The 15543-nt window shown below is 37.4% G+C and overlaps 1 protein-coding gene across 2 annotated transcripts in view; it reads right to left on the bottom strand.

Annotated features, from left to right (window-relative positions):
• Positions 1-9387: 9387 nt before the first annotated feature.
• The window catches only part of dlst (dihydrolipoamide S-succinyltransferase), a 31624-nt gene continuing 25468 nt past the window's right edge, over positions 9388-15543 (bottom strand). For both annotated transcript variants that reach the window (XM_052146019.1, XM_052146020.1), the window contains exons 13-15: positions 14101-14184; positions 13435-13602; positions 9388-10067 (exon numbers count right to left, since the gene is read on the bottom strand). In XM_052146019.1, the coding sequence (XP_052001979.1) occupies positions 9933-10067; positions 13435-13602; positions 14101-14184 (387 nt within the window). In that variant the 3' untranslated portion in view covers positions 9388-9932. The remainder of the gene's footprint in view (positions 10068-13434; positions 13603-14100; positions 14185-15543) is intronic.

The following is a 15543-nucleotide window of genomic DNA, read 5'->3' as shown; positions in this document are numbered from 1 at the left end:
ACCAATCACTGATTGCTGAGCGTCTGATGATATCCACAGTCGTTTAAAGGGTAACTAAACACCTGCTCAGAGTCTGACTCCACCCACTAGAAATATTTGAAAATGCAGGAAAAGTGGGCAGACCCCGGCGGGGATAGAGGGAACGAACCGAGTGCGGGGCTGAGCGGGGGGGGGGGGGGGCACCTGAGACTCGTAGTGACGGATTAATTGACAGCTGCTGTCAGACTCTATGTTATTATTATTCCTCACACGGTCGCAAGACGACATGTACATGAATCTGGCGTGGTGAGCTGGAACCTGCTTACGTCAGCTGTCACCGCTTACGTCACGAAGTACCGCAACAGCCAATAGGAAAATTCAACTGCAGTAGCCACCGTTCAACCTGAAGAGGGCAGCACTCAGACGTTTTTACACCATATATTGTAGAATTAAAACACTTTATACACAAATGTCAAAAAAATTACTTGAATCAATGACCAGTACTAATAAAGCCCCATGCTTACAGATCATTAACTAAAAAAAGTTGGTTTAGGGTTTAGTTACCCTTTAAGAGGTAGACCATTGTGAAATATAACCCTGGCATCATTTTTTTATTTATTTAATGTGTGTGTATATATATATATATCAAAATATATGGTAAACATTTGTCGCGAGTTTGTATTAATCTTGTGTGTTATCAATAAAAAAAATAATAATAAAAGTAGACAACAAATAGAAAGTAGCCTTTAAGTATACGATAACAAAAGAATCATATTTTAAAAGTTTTATGAAATCCACTTAGTTTAAAAATGTTGGGGCATATTTTAAGCGCAGTGCATTACCTGAAGTCATACGTGCAAAGTCAATGGACATGGCAATGAAGTTTTTGTATTTTCGTGCAAGCATGCGTGCGCTAATTCTAGGCGTAAGTGGGTTGGGCTAATCGGTTCAAAGGAGGTTCTTCTCTGGTCCCGTCTCTGTCCTATTATATATTCCATTCCCTGTCCAGCACCAGCGATATAAACAAAGACAGCACATTCTTAAGAAGTTGGAAGTGTAAATGGACGGTATGAATTAGACGAATATAAATACGGATTTACATTATTTTCTGCGTTATTTATGTCCTCGTTAAACAAGACATGTTCCTTTTATATGCATGGAAAATGTGGTTCATATGAATGTAGGCTTTGTTAAATTACAGAGAATGCAATTATTAATAATAATTTTCATCTACTGACACACAAATCATGTCGAGTATTAACAGTGATTGTATCGGCACACACTTCACTTCTACTGGCCGACACTGATTAAAAAAAATGGAATTCATGTATTGAAACACACACACACAAAAAAAAAATCTATATTCAAACTACACTTCAAACGAAACAAAAACAAATCAAAATATTGAATTGGTCAAACAATAATACGAAATCCAAAAGTTTTACTCACTCCAGCTTCTTCCAGCGGCCGCTTTTGCAGTGATTTAAAAAGCACTCTACGACAACAGGTGGAACATTATAAGTCAAAATTAAATAAAAAACTAAATATGCAAGAATAATAATACATATAACAATAAAAATCATAACTGAAAAATAAACCATGACCTCAAGAAAGTTTAACACAAATCTCATTTTCTGTTTCAACAGGGATTGAAGGGACATAATTTGATGTTCTGTACTTTCAGAATTTAAACATGAAGTTCATCCTCACCTGCTGGTGAAATCTCCAAACTGTAAATGGGTCAATGACGTACAAGGATTTTCAACAGGCCAATTTTAAAATGACCAAAATAAGGATATCTATTGCAATTGTTCAAACATTAAGAATGTTGTGTACACATAAATTCATATTAAAAAATGTAATTAAGTGATTTTAGGGTTTTTTCATCTAGATGAATTCGCCGTGGCCTAGAAAAATGTCATGTGGTGCGACCGGGATTTAACTTAAAATTCATACATTTTCCTTAACCTGAATAACATTTTTAACAAGTTCTCAGTAATATAAAGGTGTTAAGAAATAAATGATTTGCATTTGTTGTGATTTTTTATAAATGATGATCTCATATTTTTGTTCTTCAATGTCACGGTCACCTTCTTAAATGTAAATAAAGCCTTATTTTTCCTGTAAATCGCATAAAACTGATAAAAATGTTTAAAAAATATCATTCACTTAAGCATACTGTATCAGTGATTAATATTTCAGTCACATAAATTCAATATTTTATTTTGAATTGAATACAGTAATTGCTAGGTTTGGTCGCACCACATGATGAGTGGTCGCTCCAAATGACACGAAGACCTCATATAGTCACAAATATATTTAAAGAGATCAATAAATGATAAATTCCATACAAAAAATAGATTTAAAAGAGATTTTATTAAAATTTCACAGAATTTTCATGAACACAAACATTTCATAAACATTTTTGTTTTTCTAAAACTCATCACAAACATTTATAAGTGCAGCACACATTCATGGCTTTGTTTTGAACATTTCATTTAACTTGACAATCATCATGTTGCTGATGGGTATTTGGAATGTCCACGTGAAAGTGAGGTACATGGTGTAAACTGCAAGCATTTATTAACCCCAGTTATTTCTTAACTTTGTCCAATCTTGACTGCTCAACTTAGAGTAGCGTGAGGTTGCTGGCTCAGGTTCTGAGATGACAGCATGAACATCTTTTTTACAGTAGAAAATGACATCTGGAGTTTGTGGCCACATGAATAAGTTCTTTTCACCCACCTGCCGCATGGAGCTAACCTGGACTTCCTCTCGCACAACCTCAAGGACCTGGCCTACATATGGAAGATCATCATAGGTTACGATCACAAACTTGCCACTCAAGTCTTGAAGACCAGCTTGTTCCCTTGGAGGCTCAGGTGCACTTGAGGGATCCTCAGTGTGCCACATGTTGTCCCTCAGGTCTACTTTCACTGGCTGGTAACATAGGCATGTCTTCATTTCGGCATGCTTGCAGAAGCATGACACCTCCCTATGACTAATTTGTGCAGCTTGTGAAGACAAAACCTGGTGTATCTTTAAGGTGCCCCTCACAGCCATCAATTTGCCTGGAATCAGCTCATCATACTTTTGAATGCTCTCTTCGCTTATCCAATGGTGAGTAATAGTTGACCCTGATTTGTTGGCCAGCATCTCATACAAGTCCAGTGGAGTCTGCAGCTTGCCTCCTCGTTGCACGCAGAGATCTGCATCCCTCTTTACGGCACCGCCAATGCCATCCGGGGCACCCTTTCCATGGGACTTTTCTGAATAATTCCATGTAACATGCTTGAACCCAGAAAGGAAAGGCACAGTACTAAGGAGGTAAAAGTTTGCTTTGTTCCTGTACTGTGTAACGGGTCCATCACTGATTATGTGTAGAACTGTAATCTGGAACTGTAATCTGTGGGCAGGTTCCCCGAAACTCTTTCAGTATGGGCTCCAGGATTGCCCACACTGCCAGCTCATGATGGCGGAGGCTGTCTGACAGTGTTGCATTTGGTGCCATGGACTGTGTAGAGGACAGAAGTGTGTATTGTGGCCTGCTTTCGGCTGCCTCCAAAATGATAAGCTTGTATTTCTGTACTCACCTTGCAGGCATAGTTTTCCAAAAAAAATCAACATGAAGAACAGTTTCAAATTCAGTTAGATTTTGTTTTATGTCACAAAACTGTTCTGTTTGGTGGATCCAGTTGAATTGATGTATGGCTAAAGCTTCTAGCTTTTTGTTGAACAGCTCTTTTAAGTTTTAAGAATGTTTTAACATACCTTTCTCTTATCATAGCAAGGTACTCCGCTCTTGCTGCAGGGTCAGAATTAATATGGCGAGCGCTTTTTACTTTGCTTGGCAGTGCAAATCTTCTGGTAAAATAGATGAACAGTTATAAATATATAAATAAACAATGAATGCATAATTACCAAAGTGAAATTACATTCTCTAAATTATATTTTTGTATTTTTCTCATGATATCGTACAAAGATAAAACATAAACCATTGTGTCTTAAATATTAGAAAAAATTACTCAAATGACTGCATAAATATCTATTCCAAATAATACTAAAATAAAGTACTTTACGTATATAAATCATTAATTGAATATAAAAGCACAAAAACTGCCAATCTAGGACATATATCTATCATGGAAAACACACTGCAATGGTCGCACCACATGATATTTTCAAGTTCAGTTCAAATTTACAGGCACAGAATTATCCACCTAAATTAAACAAGCTAGCTTCCCACAAAAAGTCACTATGAAATTTATAATCAAAATATATATTTGTAGAAAAAGAATAATATTCAATTTTTTTTGAAGTCATACCACATGATATCCAAATGTGGCAACTACATACCAGCCGTTAAAAATGAACTTTTTTTTCCAAATTTGTGAGAGAGTTACAAACCTGCTTGCTGCTTCCATGGGTCCTTGGCAAACTGGTACATCATGCAACTTCCAGTCTTTGAATGGATTTCAACATAGAAGTCCCAAAGTGGTCGTTTCTTGATGGTCGCACCACATGATATTTCATAAAACAGACATCATCGGACAAAGTTTGTTTGTATATTATGATGGAAATATAAATACAAATGCTTTGCAATTTTGTTCAGGACTACAAAACACTTGGAAATAATGCCGAATAGGGCATAAAATAAATTTGAATAAATTTAGAGTCATTTCAAAGATGTTTTCAAAACCGCAGTCATGGCCGGACGGTCGCACCACATGATATTTTGACACTTTAAATAACAGAACAATTACAAATAAATAAAGGTTTTTGAAAAGTTAAAGTGAGTACATATAATAGAGAGGTACTACATATATATGGTATCTTTTTATGCATTTAAACCTTTTTTTAACTGAAAAAAAAATGCAGTTGGACAGAAAATGTAGGCGTCACGTCATTGACCCAAATGCAGGAACTCACAGTTAAGAGGCGGTATTGAAACGTCTTAGAACAATGACATATTTCACAGGAAAATAGCAAATTGCACTTTGTATCACTTCATTTACATACATACAATACACCCACAGTAGTGTAAACACTCCCACCCACGCCCCCTTGCGCTTTGTGCTGGCACGAAAATTGCATGAGAATTAGTGCTCTCATGAAAACGAGATAAGACGTTGCACAAGTGCAGTTACAGGAATACTCAAACCAGCCCGTATGGCATCAACAATCATCCATGCGATTATCTAATCAGCCATTCGTGTGGCAGCAGTTCAGTTTATAAAAAAATTCAGATACGGGTCAGGAGCTTCTGTTAATGTTCACATCAACCATCAGAATGGGGAAAAATTTGATCTCAGTGATTTGGACTGTGGCATGATTGTTGGTGCCAGACGAGCTGATTTGAGTATTTCTGGGATTTTTACACACAACAGTCTCTAGAATTTACTCTGAATGCTGCCAAAAGCAAAACACATCCAGTGAACGGCAGTTCTGCGGATGGAAATGTCCTGTTGATGAAAGAGATCAACAGAGAATGACCAAACTGGTTTGAACTGACAAAGTCTACGGTAACTCAGATAACCGCTCTGTACAATTGTAGTGAGAAGAATATCATCTCTGAATGCTGTTCTGAGATGCGGGTTGGCGCTGTTTTAGCGGTACTAATAATAGGCAGGTGGTTTTAATGTTGTGGCTGATAAACTCAGCAAATAAAGGAGTTTAAACAATGTTTCCATGCTTGTTCAATGAACCATAAACGATTAATGAACATGCACCTGTAGAACGGTCGTTAAGATTCTAACAGCTTACAGACGGCAATTAAGATCACAGTTATAAAAACTTAGGACACTAAAGAGACCTTTCTACTGACTCTGAAATACACCAAAAGAAAGATGCCCAGTGTCCCTGCTCACCTGCGTGAACGTGCTTTAGGCATGTATGGAGGCATGAGGACGGCAGATGTGGTCAGGGCAATAAATGCAATGTCTGTAATGTAAGACACCTAAGACAGCACTACAGGGAGACAGGAAGAACAGCTGATCATCCTCAAAGTGGCAGACCACATGTAACAACATCTGCACAGGATCTGTACATCCGAATATCACACCTGCGGGACAGGGACATGATGGCAACAACAGCTGCCCGAGTTACACCAGGAACACACAATCCCTCCATCAGTGCTCAGACTGTCCACAATTGGCTGAGAGAGGCTGGACTGAGGGCTTGAAGGCCTGTTGTATGGCAGGTCCTTACCAGAGATCACTGGCAACAACATCACCTATGGGCACAAACCCACCTTCACTGGACAAGACAGGGCTGGCAAAAAGTGCTCTTCACTGACGAGTCGTGGTTTTGTCTCACCAGGTGTGATGGTCAGACTCGCTTTTATTGTCGATTGAATGAGCTGAGGCCTGTACTCTGGAGCGGGATCGATTTGGAGGTGGAGGGTCCGTCATGGTCTGGAGCGGTGTGTCACAGCATCATCAGACTGAGCTTGTTGTCATTGTAGGCAATCTCAATGCTGTGCATTACAGGGAAGACATCCTCCTCCCTCATGTGGTACCCTTCCTGTAGTCACATGACCCTCCAGCATGACAATGCCACCAGCCATACAGCTCGTTCTGTGCGGGATTTCCTGCAAGATAGGAATATCAATGTTCTGCCATGGCCAGTGAAGAGCCTGGATCTCAATCCCATTGAGCACTTCTGGGACCTGTTTGATCAGAGGATGAGGGCTAGGGCCATTCCCCCAGAAATGTCTGGGAACTTGCAAGTGCCTGGTGGAAGTGTGGTGTAACATCTCACGGCAAGAATGGGCAAATCTGGTGCAGTCCATGAGGAGATGATGCACTGCAGGACTTAATGCAGCTGGTGCCACACCAGATACTGACTGTGACTTTTTTGACCCCTCATTTGTTCAGGGACACATTAGTCCATTTCTGTTAGTCACATGTCTGTGAAACTTGTTCAGTTTATGTCTTAGTTGTTGACTCTTTACACTTGTTAAATATGCTGAAAATAAAAGCAGTTGAAAGTGAGAGGACGTTTCTTTTTTTGCTGAGTTTATTGTATAAAAAGATTAAGTCAGTATTTTGTTTTATTCATTTATTCTTTACTGTTACTTGCTAAATGTAATATTCACTGAAGCAAATTTAATAAACAAATCATCAGTATTTTCACTCAATGGTAAGGTTCATAAGACTGCTTTATTTTTGAATTATTTTGTAATGTGCCAATATTGCATATTTACATTAAGCCCATTAAAACTTTTGGACTTTTTTGGTAAATATTTAATTTACATTTATTTGTATCTTGTTTTTTATTCATCTTGAAATAAAAAGAATTAGGTAACAACTGGGGTAGTTTTTTTGGGTGAATGTACCATATCATTATAACGAATGAGATTGTGAGACAATAAAGTGCTAATAGATTGTTGAATTCTTAATTAGATCAGGTAAAATGAGAAGGCTATTACTTATACTTGTTAAATACACGCACACACACGTGAAAGTATTGCTCTAGTGCAGAGGCTTAAATTGGCGAGCTTAAGCACAAATAAGAGTGAATCTTCTCTGAAGATCTGATGAGATCAAAACAAATCGAAGGTCCCGAAGACCCGTAAGATCTCCTCATTGTGCTGTTAGCATCCTCTGCTGGTAAAGCGAGTGACGCACAAATTATAGTGAAGTCCGTTTGAATTGTAATGTCTGTAAAAGAATTGAAATTCTTATACCCAGTCCTCACCTCCCTCAGAATCAAAACTACATGAAACTGCCGGAGCAGAAGGAAGGCTTTATCAACAACCATCATGTGTTCAATCATGCAAATCATCTCCACTTCAGGATTCATACTTAGCTTGTTTGCTGTTCCAACAGCCAGAGTAACATATATTAGCCTTTTAAACATGAGCATTTCTGAATATTTGATGTATTTGTAATATATAGCCTCTTATCAATGAATAAACTCTTGAATTGTAAAGAAGAGTTGGTATATATTTGGTTTGTAATCTTGTTAAGGCGTGAGAATAACAAACCAACTGACCACATAGGCTACCATCTTTAGCACGAGACCACACCGTTAGCTTGATAACCACATCCTGAGCTGAAGAAGCACTGTAACTTACTTTCATACACTAGAAATCTTGTGAGTGTCAAACATCACCACACGCACGCAAACCTTAAAGGAGAAACCTCCACCTGATGTCTGAAGTGTTCACATACATATTGAATACATTTTTCAACCTGCCATTTTTAAAGAAATTGTTTTTTGTCACAACTAAATAGAACATACAAGTCAAGATCAATCGACAACATTTGTGGCATAATGTTGATCACAAGACTCCTCCCTCCTTACCTGCTGGAAATCATACTTAGGCTGGTCTGTGTTTTGCAACATTTTGCAAATTGGTCATTAGATGGTGCAAGCTGGTCATTAAATGATCCAAGATGGTCATAAACTGGTCAATAGATGGTCCAAAGGCTTGTATTTAGCTGGTCCAAGCTAGTCATTGGCTGGTCCAAGCTGGTCTTAAGTTGGTCATTAGCTAATCAAAACTGGTTCAAGCTAGTCATTAGATAGTCCAAGATGGTCATTAGCTGGTCCAAGTGGTCTTTAGCAAATCAAAGCAAGTCATTAGCCAATCAAAGCTGGTTCAAGCTAGTCATTAGCTGGAGAAGTTGGTCATTAGCTAATCAAAGCTGGTTCAAGCTAGTCACTAGCTGGTCATTAAATGGTTCAAGCTGGTTTTTAGCTAGGAGACCGGCTTGGGCCAGCTCAAGGTAGTCAAGTTGGTTTTGGAACATGGTAGCAGCATTTTGCTGCCATGGCATTGAAGTTGTAAAGCTGGATTAAATTTTACACAAAAAAAGTTTCATGATTTTATCAAACTAAATTCATGTTAACACATTGTTTTCGTCGTGTCTATAATTTTAAAACAGTATTTTAACGTTAACGGATTGGCCCCATTCATTCCATTGCAAGTGTTCATAGACTGGCTTCAGTTTGTCTGTACAGACAGTCACTGTTTCTGATGTTGTATGAACAGGACAATGAGAGTCATACCTGAAAGTTAATACTGTTGTCAATCCCAAACACTGTGAACACAGCCTATAATCGGGTCAGTTTTGTGTTTAGAACTTTTTCACAGACTGTGATGACGCATTTCTGCCTTATTTATTAAGGTAAATCTAGTGAGTTTTTTTAGACTCAACATTTTTTTTTAATATTAAGTGTAAATGTATAATATTATGCTTCTTGTTATATTACCCTGCAATTAGTTGTAAAAACAAATCACCACAGCTGCTGAAATTAATATTTTCTGTGATCTCCCATTCACCGCTGTTGAATTTAACCCTGCAATTGTTTACGCCTGCGTTCCAAAACTCAGAGCGTGGAAAAGGTCCATTGCCATCAAAGCAAACAACAGGAAAGTAAATAAGTCACAGACCATGAGCTTTTCATTCATTTATTCTTTAAAATCTTTGTTCTCCGTATGTAGTATCTTTTTTACACAGGGTAGACAGAACCTGTTCAGTTGTGCGTGACATGTTGTGGTCTTCATGTGGCTAAAAAGTGTACAAAAACAAACACCTGTAACTGACTCACTGGAACATAGTGTTTCTGTTTTGCTGATCTTTTTTTACACTGATTAAATATGATATACTTTATATAACTATAATTCATTTGCCATTTCGTTTTTTTCTGTGCGCTGAATTGAAACATACAATTAAGCAATAAGGACAGCGAGAAACTCCAATATATTCTGAATCCCCAGCAGACAATATATGATAAAACTTAACACGAGGCTAATCGAAGCAAACCCCAACCTATTCACGCCTGTCCATCCATTATTCTAACAGTGACGTGTCTTTCCCTAGTTTATGAACAGAAATCAAATGCAGACGGGGGACATTGTGTGATTATAACAATTCAAGCGAGATGAGAACGTTTTGGGTGAAGAAAGAGTCTTCCGTTCATTCAAGTTTGTTCCACGTCTCTCTTCACATATCTAGCAGCAGCACTCGAGGGTCTTCCACCACGGATTTGATCTTTCGGAGGAAAGTGACCGCCTCTCTGCCATCAATCAAACGGTGGTCGTACGTCAGAGCCACATACATCATCGGCCTGATCTCAACCTGAATGAACAGAGAGAACATGAAAATGGAGGAAGAATGAGAAACTAAATAAAAAAGTTTCACTGAAATGTTACCAAAAATCAAAATTAGGCTATATTAGAATATTACAGACATTCAAGTTGGGGTAAAAAAAATCTGATTTTTAAATCGACATTGTTTCCCACGTCCACAAGAGGGTGCAACAATTCAATATAAACCAATTAGCAACCGATCGATTGTTTATTGCAAGGAACATATCTTACTGTGAACAAATGTGCGTAAAATGATCAGAAGTCAAAAGAATTAACCAGTTCAGATTCTCAAATATTAAGTAGCTAAAAAAGTAAAACAAGAAAAACACTACAGTTCTGTGTGTGTCGCACAATTGCCTATTCTGATGTCGTCAGCACTACCAAGCTCAAGCTTCATAATTTGCCGGTTCCACAGTGCTTTTCATTAAATAAACTTGTATGAATGTAACTATAGCTGATGCATCAAGGCAGTCAAGACACAACCGCCAAAGACCGCCACTTCACACTGAACGTGTCCTTTTTCTATGCAAGCATGCACTAGATGGACATATTTGTCCGTTGCGTCTTGCTGTTTTTTCAGCGTCTTGTGTAGTAATAATGTCTTTTCTTATGCTGTGTCAATTTGAAAGGAAATTCAACCTTTACAAGACAACTGGTTTTGTTTTATTCATTGTGTTCACTGTCATAATCAGTGCTCAGCTCACATCCAAAATTCATTTTGGCATTTGAATGTGCATTTTTTTCTTAAATTTGACGAATATTTGATTTTCGAACTTTCATTTGACAGCCTTGGTGTGAAGCAGAAACAACATTCAAAGGTTTCTTTAAAAAGTGCAACATCAGAAATGTGTCAACAAGTAGATGTTTTGCTATAGTGATCAGAATGCAGTGGTATCAGTGAGCAGGACATTTTACATTATTTACACATGAAAACGATGTAGAAACATGCAGCAATGTAAAAATACAGAGCAGGACAAACAAGTCAAGATGAGGAGAAACTTGCTATAGAGAGCAATAATCTGGTTCCGGAACTAAAAATCCCATTTATTTCCTCCATAGAGGAATTGATTTTCAATTATAACATATAAACCTTCAAATACAGACCTACAGTGAGCTCTGAGGTTGTTAATCGATGGTACAGTGCTGTGGAAAAGTATTTGCCCCATCCAGATTTCTTCTGTTTGTGTATACTTCCTACTAAATTGTTTACATTTTTTTTTTTTTTAACAAAATCTAACATAAAATAAGGCAATCTGAGTAAACACAAAATACAGTTTTTAAATGATGATGATGTTAATTATTGAAGCAATAAAATGATCCAATAACAACTGGGCCTGTGTGAAACAGTATTTGCCCCATTAGTTACTAAATCCCCAAATCTATGAAACTGCATTCATAATGAGGTTCAGTTGGATTAGACACACCCAGACCTTATTACTGCCCGCCCTGTTTAATCAAATCATCACCTAAATATAACTTTTTCAGCAGCATGAAGTTGCTAAAGGGTCTTGCCCAGTAGCACACTATGCCAGGGTTAAAAGAAATTCCAGAAATTAGGAAAAAGGTGATTGAAATGCATCAGTCTGGGAAGGGTTACAAAGCTATTTCAAAGGCTCTGAGACTCCAAAGAACCACAGTGAGAGACATTATCTCCAAATGGAGAAAACTTGGCACAGTAGGGAACCTTCCCAGAAGTTGCCAACCTTCCAACATTCCTCCAATAGCACAGCGACGACTCATCCAGGAAGTCACATAAAAAGCCAAGGACAACATCCAAGGAACTGCTGGCCACTCTTGCATCTAAAGGTCACTGTTCATGACTCCACTATCAGTAAGACACTGAGCAATAATGCCATCCATGCAAGTGTGGTGAGGCGAAAACCACTTCTAACCCAGAAGAACATTAAAGCTCGTCTGAATTTTGCCAAAACACACCTTGATGATCCTCAAAGCTTTTGGCAGAATGTTATGTCGAAAGTGGAACTGTTTGGAAGACAGGTTTCCGTTACATCTGGCGTAAATCAAACAAAGAATTCCATAAAATTCATGTGGATGGTGGTTCAGGTTGTCTTTGTTTTATGTTATATCTTGTTTGAAGATCTAAAACAATTCAGTATGAAAAATACACAAAAACAGAAGAAATCAGGAAGGGGCAAATACTTTTTGCAAGCAACAAAGTTTGCCAAAACAGCTCTGCAGCTCCGTCCACTCCCATGATGCAGTGAATGATGCAATCGATTCTACTTATATATTTGTATATATCTGAATATTTTGCAATAAACATAAAATATATTGTTTTTATACTTATAAATCAACGAGTTTGATTTTAATTAGATTTTAGGAAATCCTATGGAAAAAATACTTTTAGAAGCGAGATGGCTTAAAAAGTGGGCGGGCACAGTGGCTCTCTTTTAGGGCACAACGCAAAGCAGAGTTTAGTCGATTATGGTTGCCAAGCAAGCACCCTTCAAAAAAAAATCTTACCACCGCAAAATTTGCCGCTCATTATTTTCACATGCAAATGAGCTTTTGATTCGCCACAAATGTTTGCCAGAAGTTTGGAGCTCTTCGTCGGTAGTGGAGAACCTCCAGCAAACCTTTGGTAACAATTGACAATTTGCCACAAAGCTGATTTGCATGTGAAAATTATCAGTGGAGAATTTACGGCAAGTTTGACATCGATTTTTGTAAGGGTTGTTGCATTAATATAGAATTCCACTGATGTGCGGTCACTGGTGTGCATGTGTATATATAAATTGGCATTTTTTGCCTTTGAAAGTGACTCATAATTTTATATACATATTAGCTTAACTGTTTGAAGTCTATAATTTAAACTTATGAATGTTTTATATTTGGTTTTGCGTTCATACATTTCCAAATAAAAAGATAGAATAGTCAAATAAATGGCATTAATGAATAAGTAATTTAAATCAAATGTATAAAATCATGAGCACTCCCATGAGATGAAGACTTCACTCAAATGAACAACCTTATAAAAGATGTTTAAATTTACATGGAGAGGGTCTCCTCATGGGGGCAGTCATGTCAGAATCACATGACCAGCCGAACACTACTCGCCTAATCTCCTGTTACCGCTCTTTCATGGGACAATTTCACTCATGTATTAAATGAATCATGGCTGACTGTGAGTAGTAATTTCTGTAATTGCATCAGAAACTACAAAATATTGCCTCTAGGTGTCGGTTTAAGTTCAAGATGAACAAACAAAAAAATGACTAAATGCACCTTTAAGATATTGCTACATGATATAAAATGACTGATAATGTGAAATGATTTTGTTCATACCATCCCCACCCCTGTGTGGCACAAGACTAGACATTAATATCACATCTAACCTTCCCACCAACAGCCACAGGCCTGTCAAAAATGCCGTGCATGCCCAGAATGGCCGACTGTGGAGGGTTGATGATCGGCGTCCCAAACATCGATCCAAACACCCCTCCGTTACTGATGGTAAACGTGCCGCCGTCCATATCCTCCACTGCCAGGTCATTCTTACGAGCCTATACAGAACAAAAGAAAACAATGTTTCAAGACATGAAAAAGTACAAAAAGTTTCTGATTCAGACCAAATATTAAATGTGTGTATTTGCTTAATGTTTACGAGCTCAAATCTAACAGACAAACTCAAAGCCACAAAACTCCAATTTTGCTCTTTTGTCCATGAGTTCTTCAAGGCCGATGCATTTAGTAAAACGCTTAAAAAAAAAAAAAAAAAATGAGCAGTGTGTTCTGATTAACTTTGAAAAGGACCCTGCAGAGTCCATTTAAGGCATAAACCGCAGCATTATTCAGAAATGATATGGTTTGATATTTTTTCTTCTCTTGACATGTGCTTCGTCAATGACCCCACTGCTGTTTTTTAAGGTCATGTAATATTTATCTAAAAGATTTCTGGTTAGCTGCACCATTTGCAACTAAATAATCATATCTTCAGACTGCACAAGCATCCATTTCTCTTTCCAGTGAGTAATGTGAATCATGTCAGCAAAAGCGCTCACCTTTTCTCCAAGTTCATTAATGGTTTTCTCAATGTCAGCGAAGTTCATTCCTTCAACACTTCTAATCACCGGCACCACGAGACCCTGAGAAATTACACCATGTTCAACACAGTTACAACATATATTTCCACTTCATACTGATATAATTGTCATCTTTTGAAACAAGAATCAAATTTAAAAAACTATAAAATACAAATTATGATTACTGTTCAGGAGAGAGAGAAACAAAGCTTGTTCCTCAGCTAATTTTATTCTGATTTAAATAAGAAAAATCACTGTTACACTGGCAAATTGGTTTATGCATGAAAACGTTGATACAAATTTTTTTTTATCACAATTTATAAAAACTAAATTCAAATGCACAATCCATAAAAAATTACTGAACTAAGAACATGCAATATTTAATTTTCAATCATTCTCACATTAATGAGGAAAAACCATCATTACCTGACACTTGAAAAAGCTGCACTTACCTATTCATGATGAGGTAAAACCACTCAAACTCTTTGAAAACCACAAACTATAACTTCTGAGACATTAAAGCTTCGGCATACATCAAGGCTGCATGATTAATTGAGTTAAAACTGAAATCGCAATAAGATCTTGTGTGATTACTAAAGCTTGAAAGGCTGTGTTTTAAAATAGACTGCAATAAGCACTTCAGTCAGCATTGTGTAAGCAAGTAGCGCTCTCTAGTGGTCTGGACAGCATATCAATAATCACAAACTTAAAAGGCAGTTTTGTTCCTTTGGTTTAAAATTGTTTCCTCCATGATGTGGTTGACATTTCCGTGGAGTTGCCTAATATAACATGTTTGCATAATATGAATGTGTTGTTTTATTATATAGAGTACAAACATGTAAAATGTAAGTTCTGCTGTTTTGAACTGCAATAACAGATGTGCAAAAATGTTTTAGAATTATAAAATAACCTTTTTTATTTCAGATCAACCATCACGCTACGATATTTAGCAATTTTTTTTTTTATTAGGGCAGCCCCAACAAAAGATTTTCCTAGTTGACTAGTAGTCGTTAGTTTAAGCCATTAATTCCTTATATATATATATATATGGGGGGCATCAGTAAATGGTTTGTGTTCCAGGGCTGAGGAATAATGCTATAAGTAACATTGCTAACACTGTTCTACATTACAGAGAAATACTAAACCGTAATCATGAGCCTTTCAAATATAAAGCACATGCACGAAGCGAGCCGCAACGACACCAACCAAAGCAGTAATGATTCTGAATGTGTCGGAAAAAGCAGCAAGAGTCTGAACGTTGTGTTCATTTATAGAGAGAAATGCACATTAGGATTGTGCCGACAGACGATGATCTCGGGGATCGGCGATGGTCAGAGTGATCACTAATTGCTGATGCCTTTGATGATGTCGAGATGATATTTGGCTGGTTTTCCCATGTATTCAATTATCATTAGAGATGTT

This window comes from Xyrauchen texanus, chromosome 16 (genome assembly GCF_025860055.1).
Source record: "Xyrauchen texanus isolate HMW12.3.18 chromosome 16, RBS_HiC_50CHRs, whole genome shotgun sequence".
Lineage (NCBI taxonomy): Eukaryota > Metazoa > Chordata > Actinopteri > Cypriniformes > Catostomidae > Xyrauchen > Xyrauchen texanus.
This window is presented reverse-complemented; position numbering and strand designations above follow the sequence as displayed.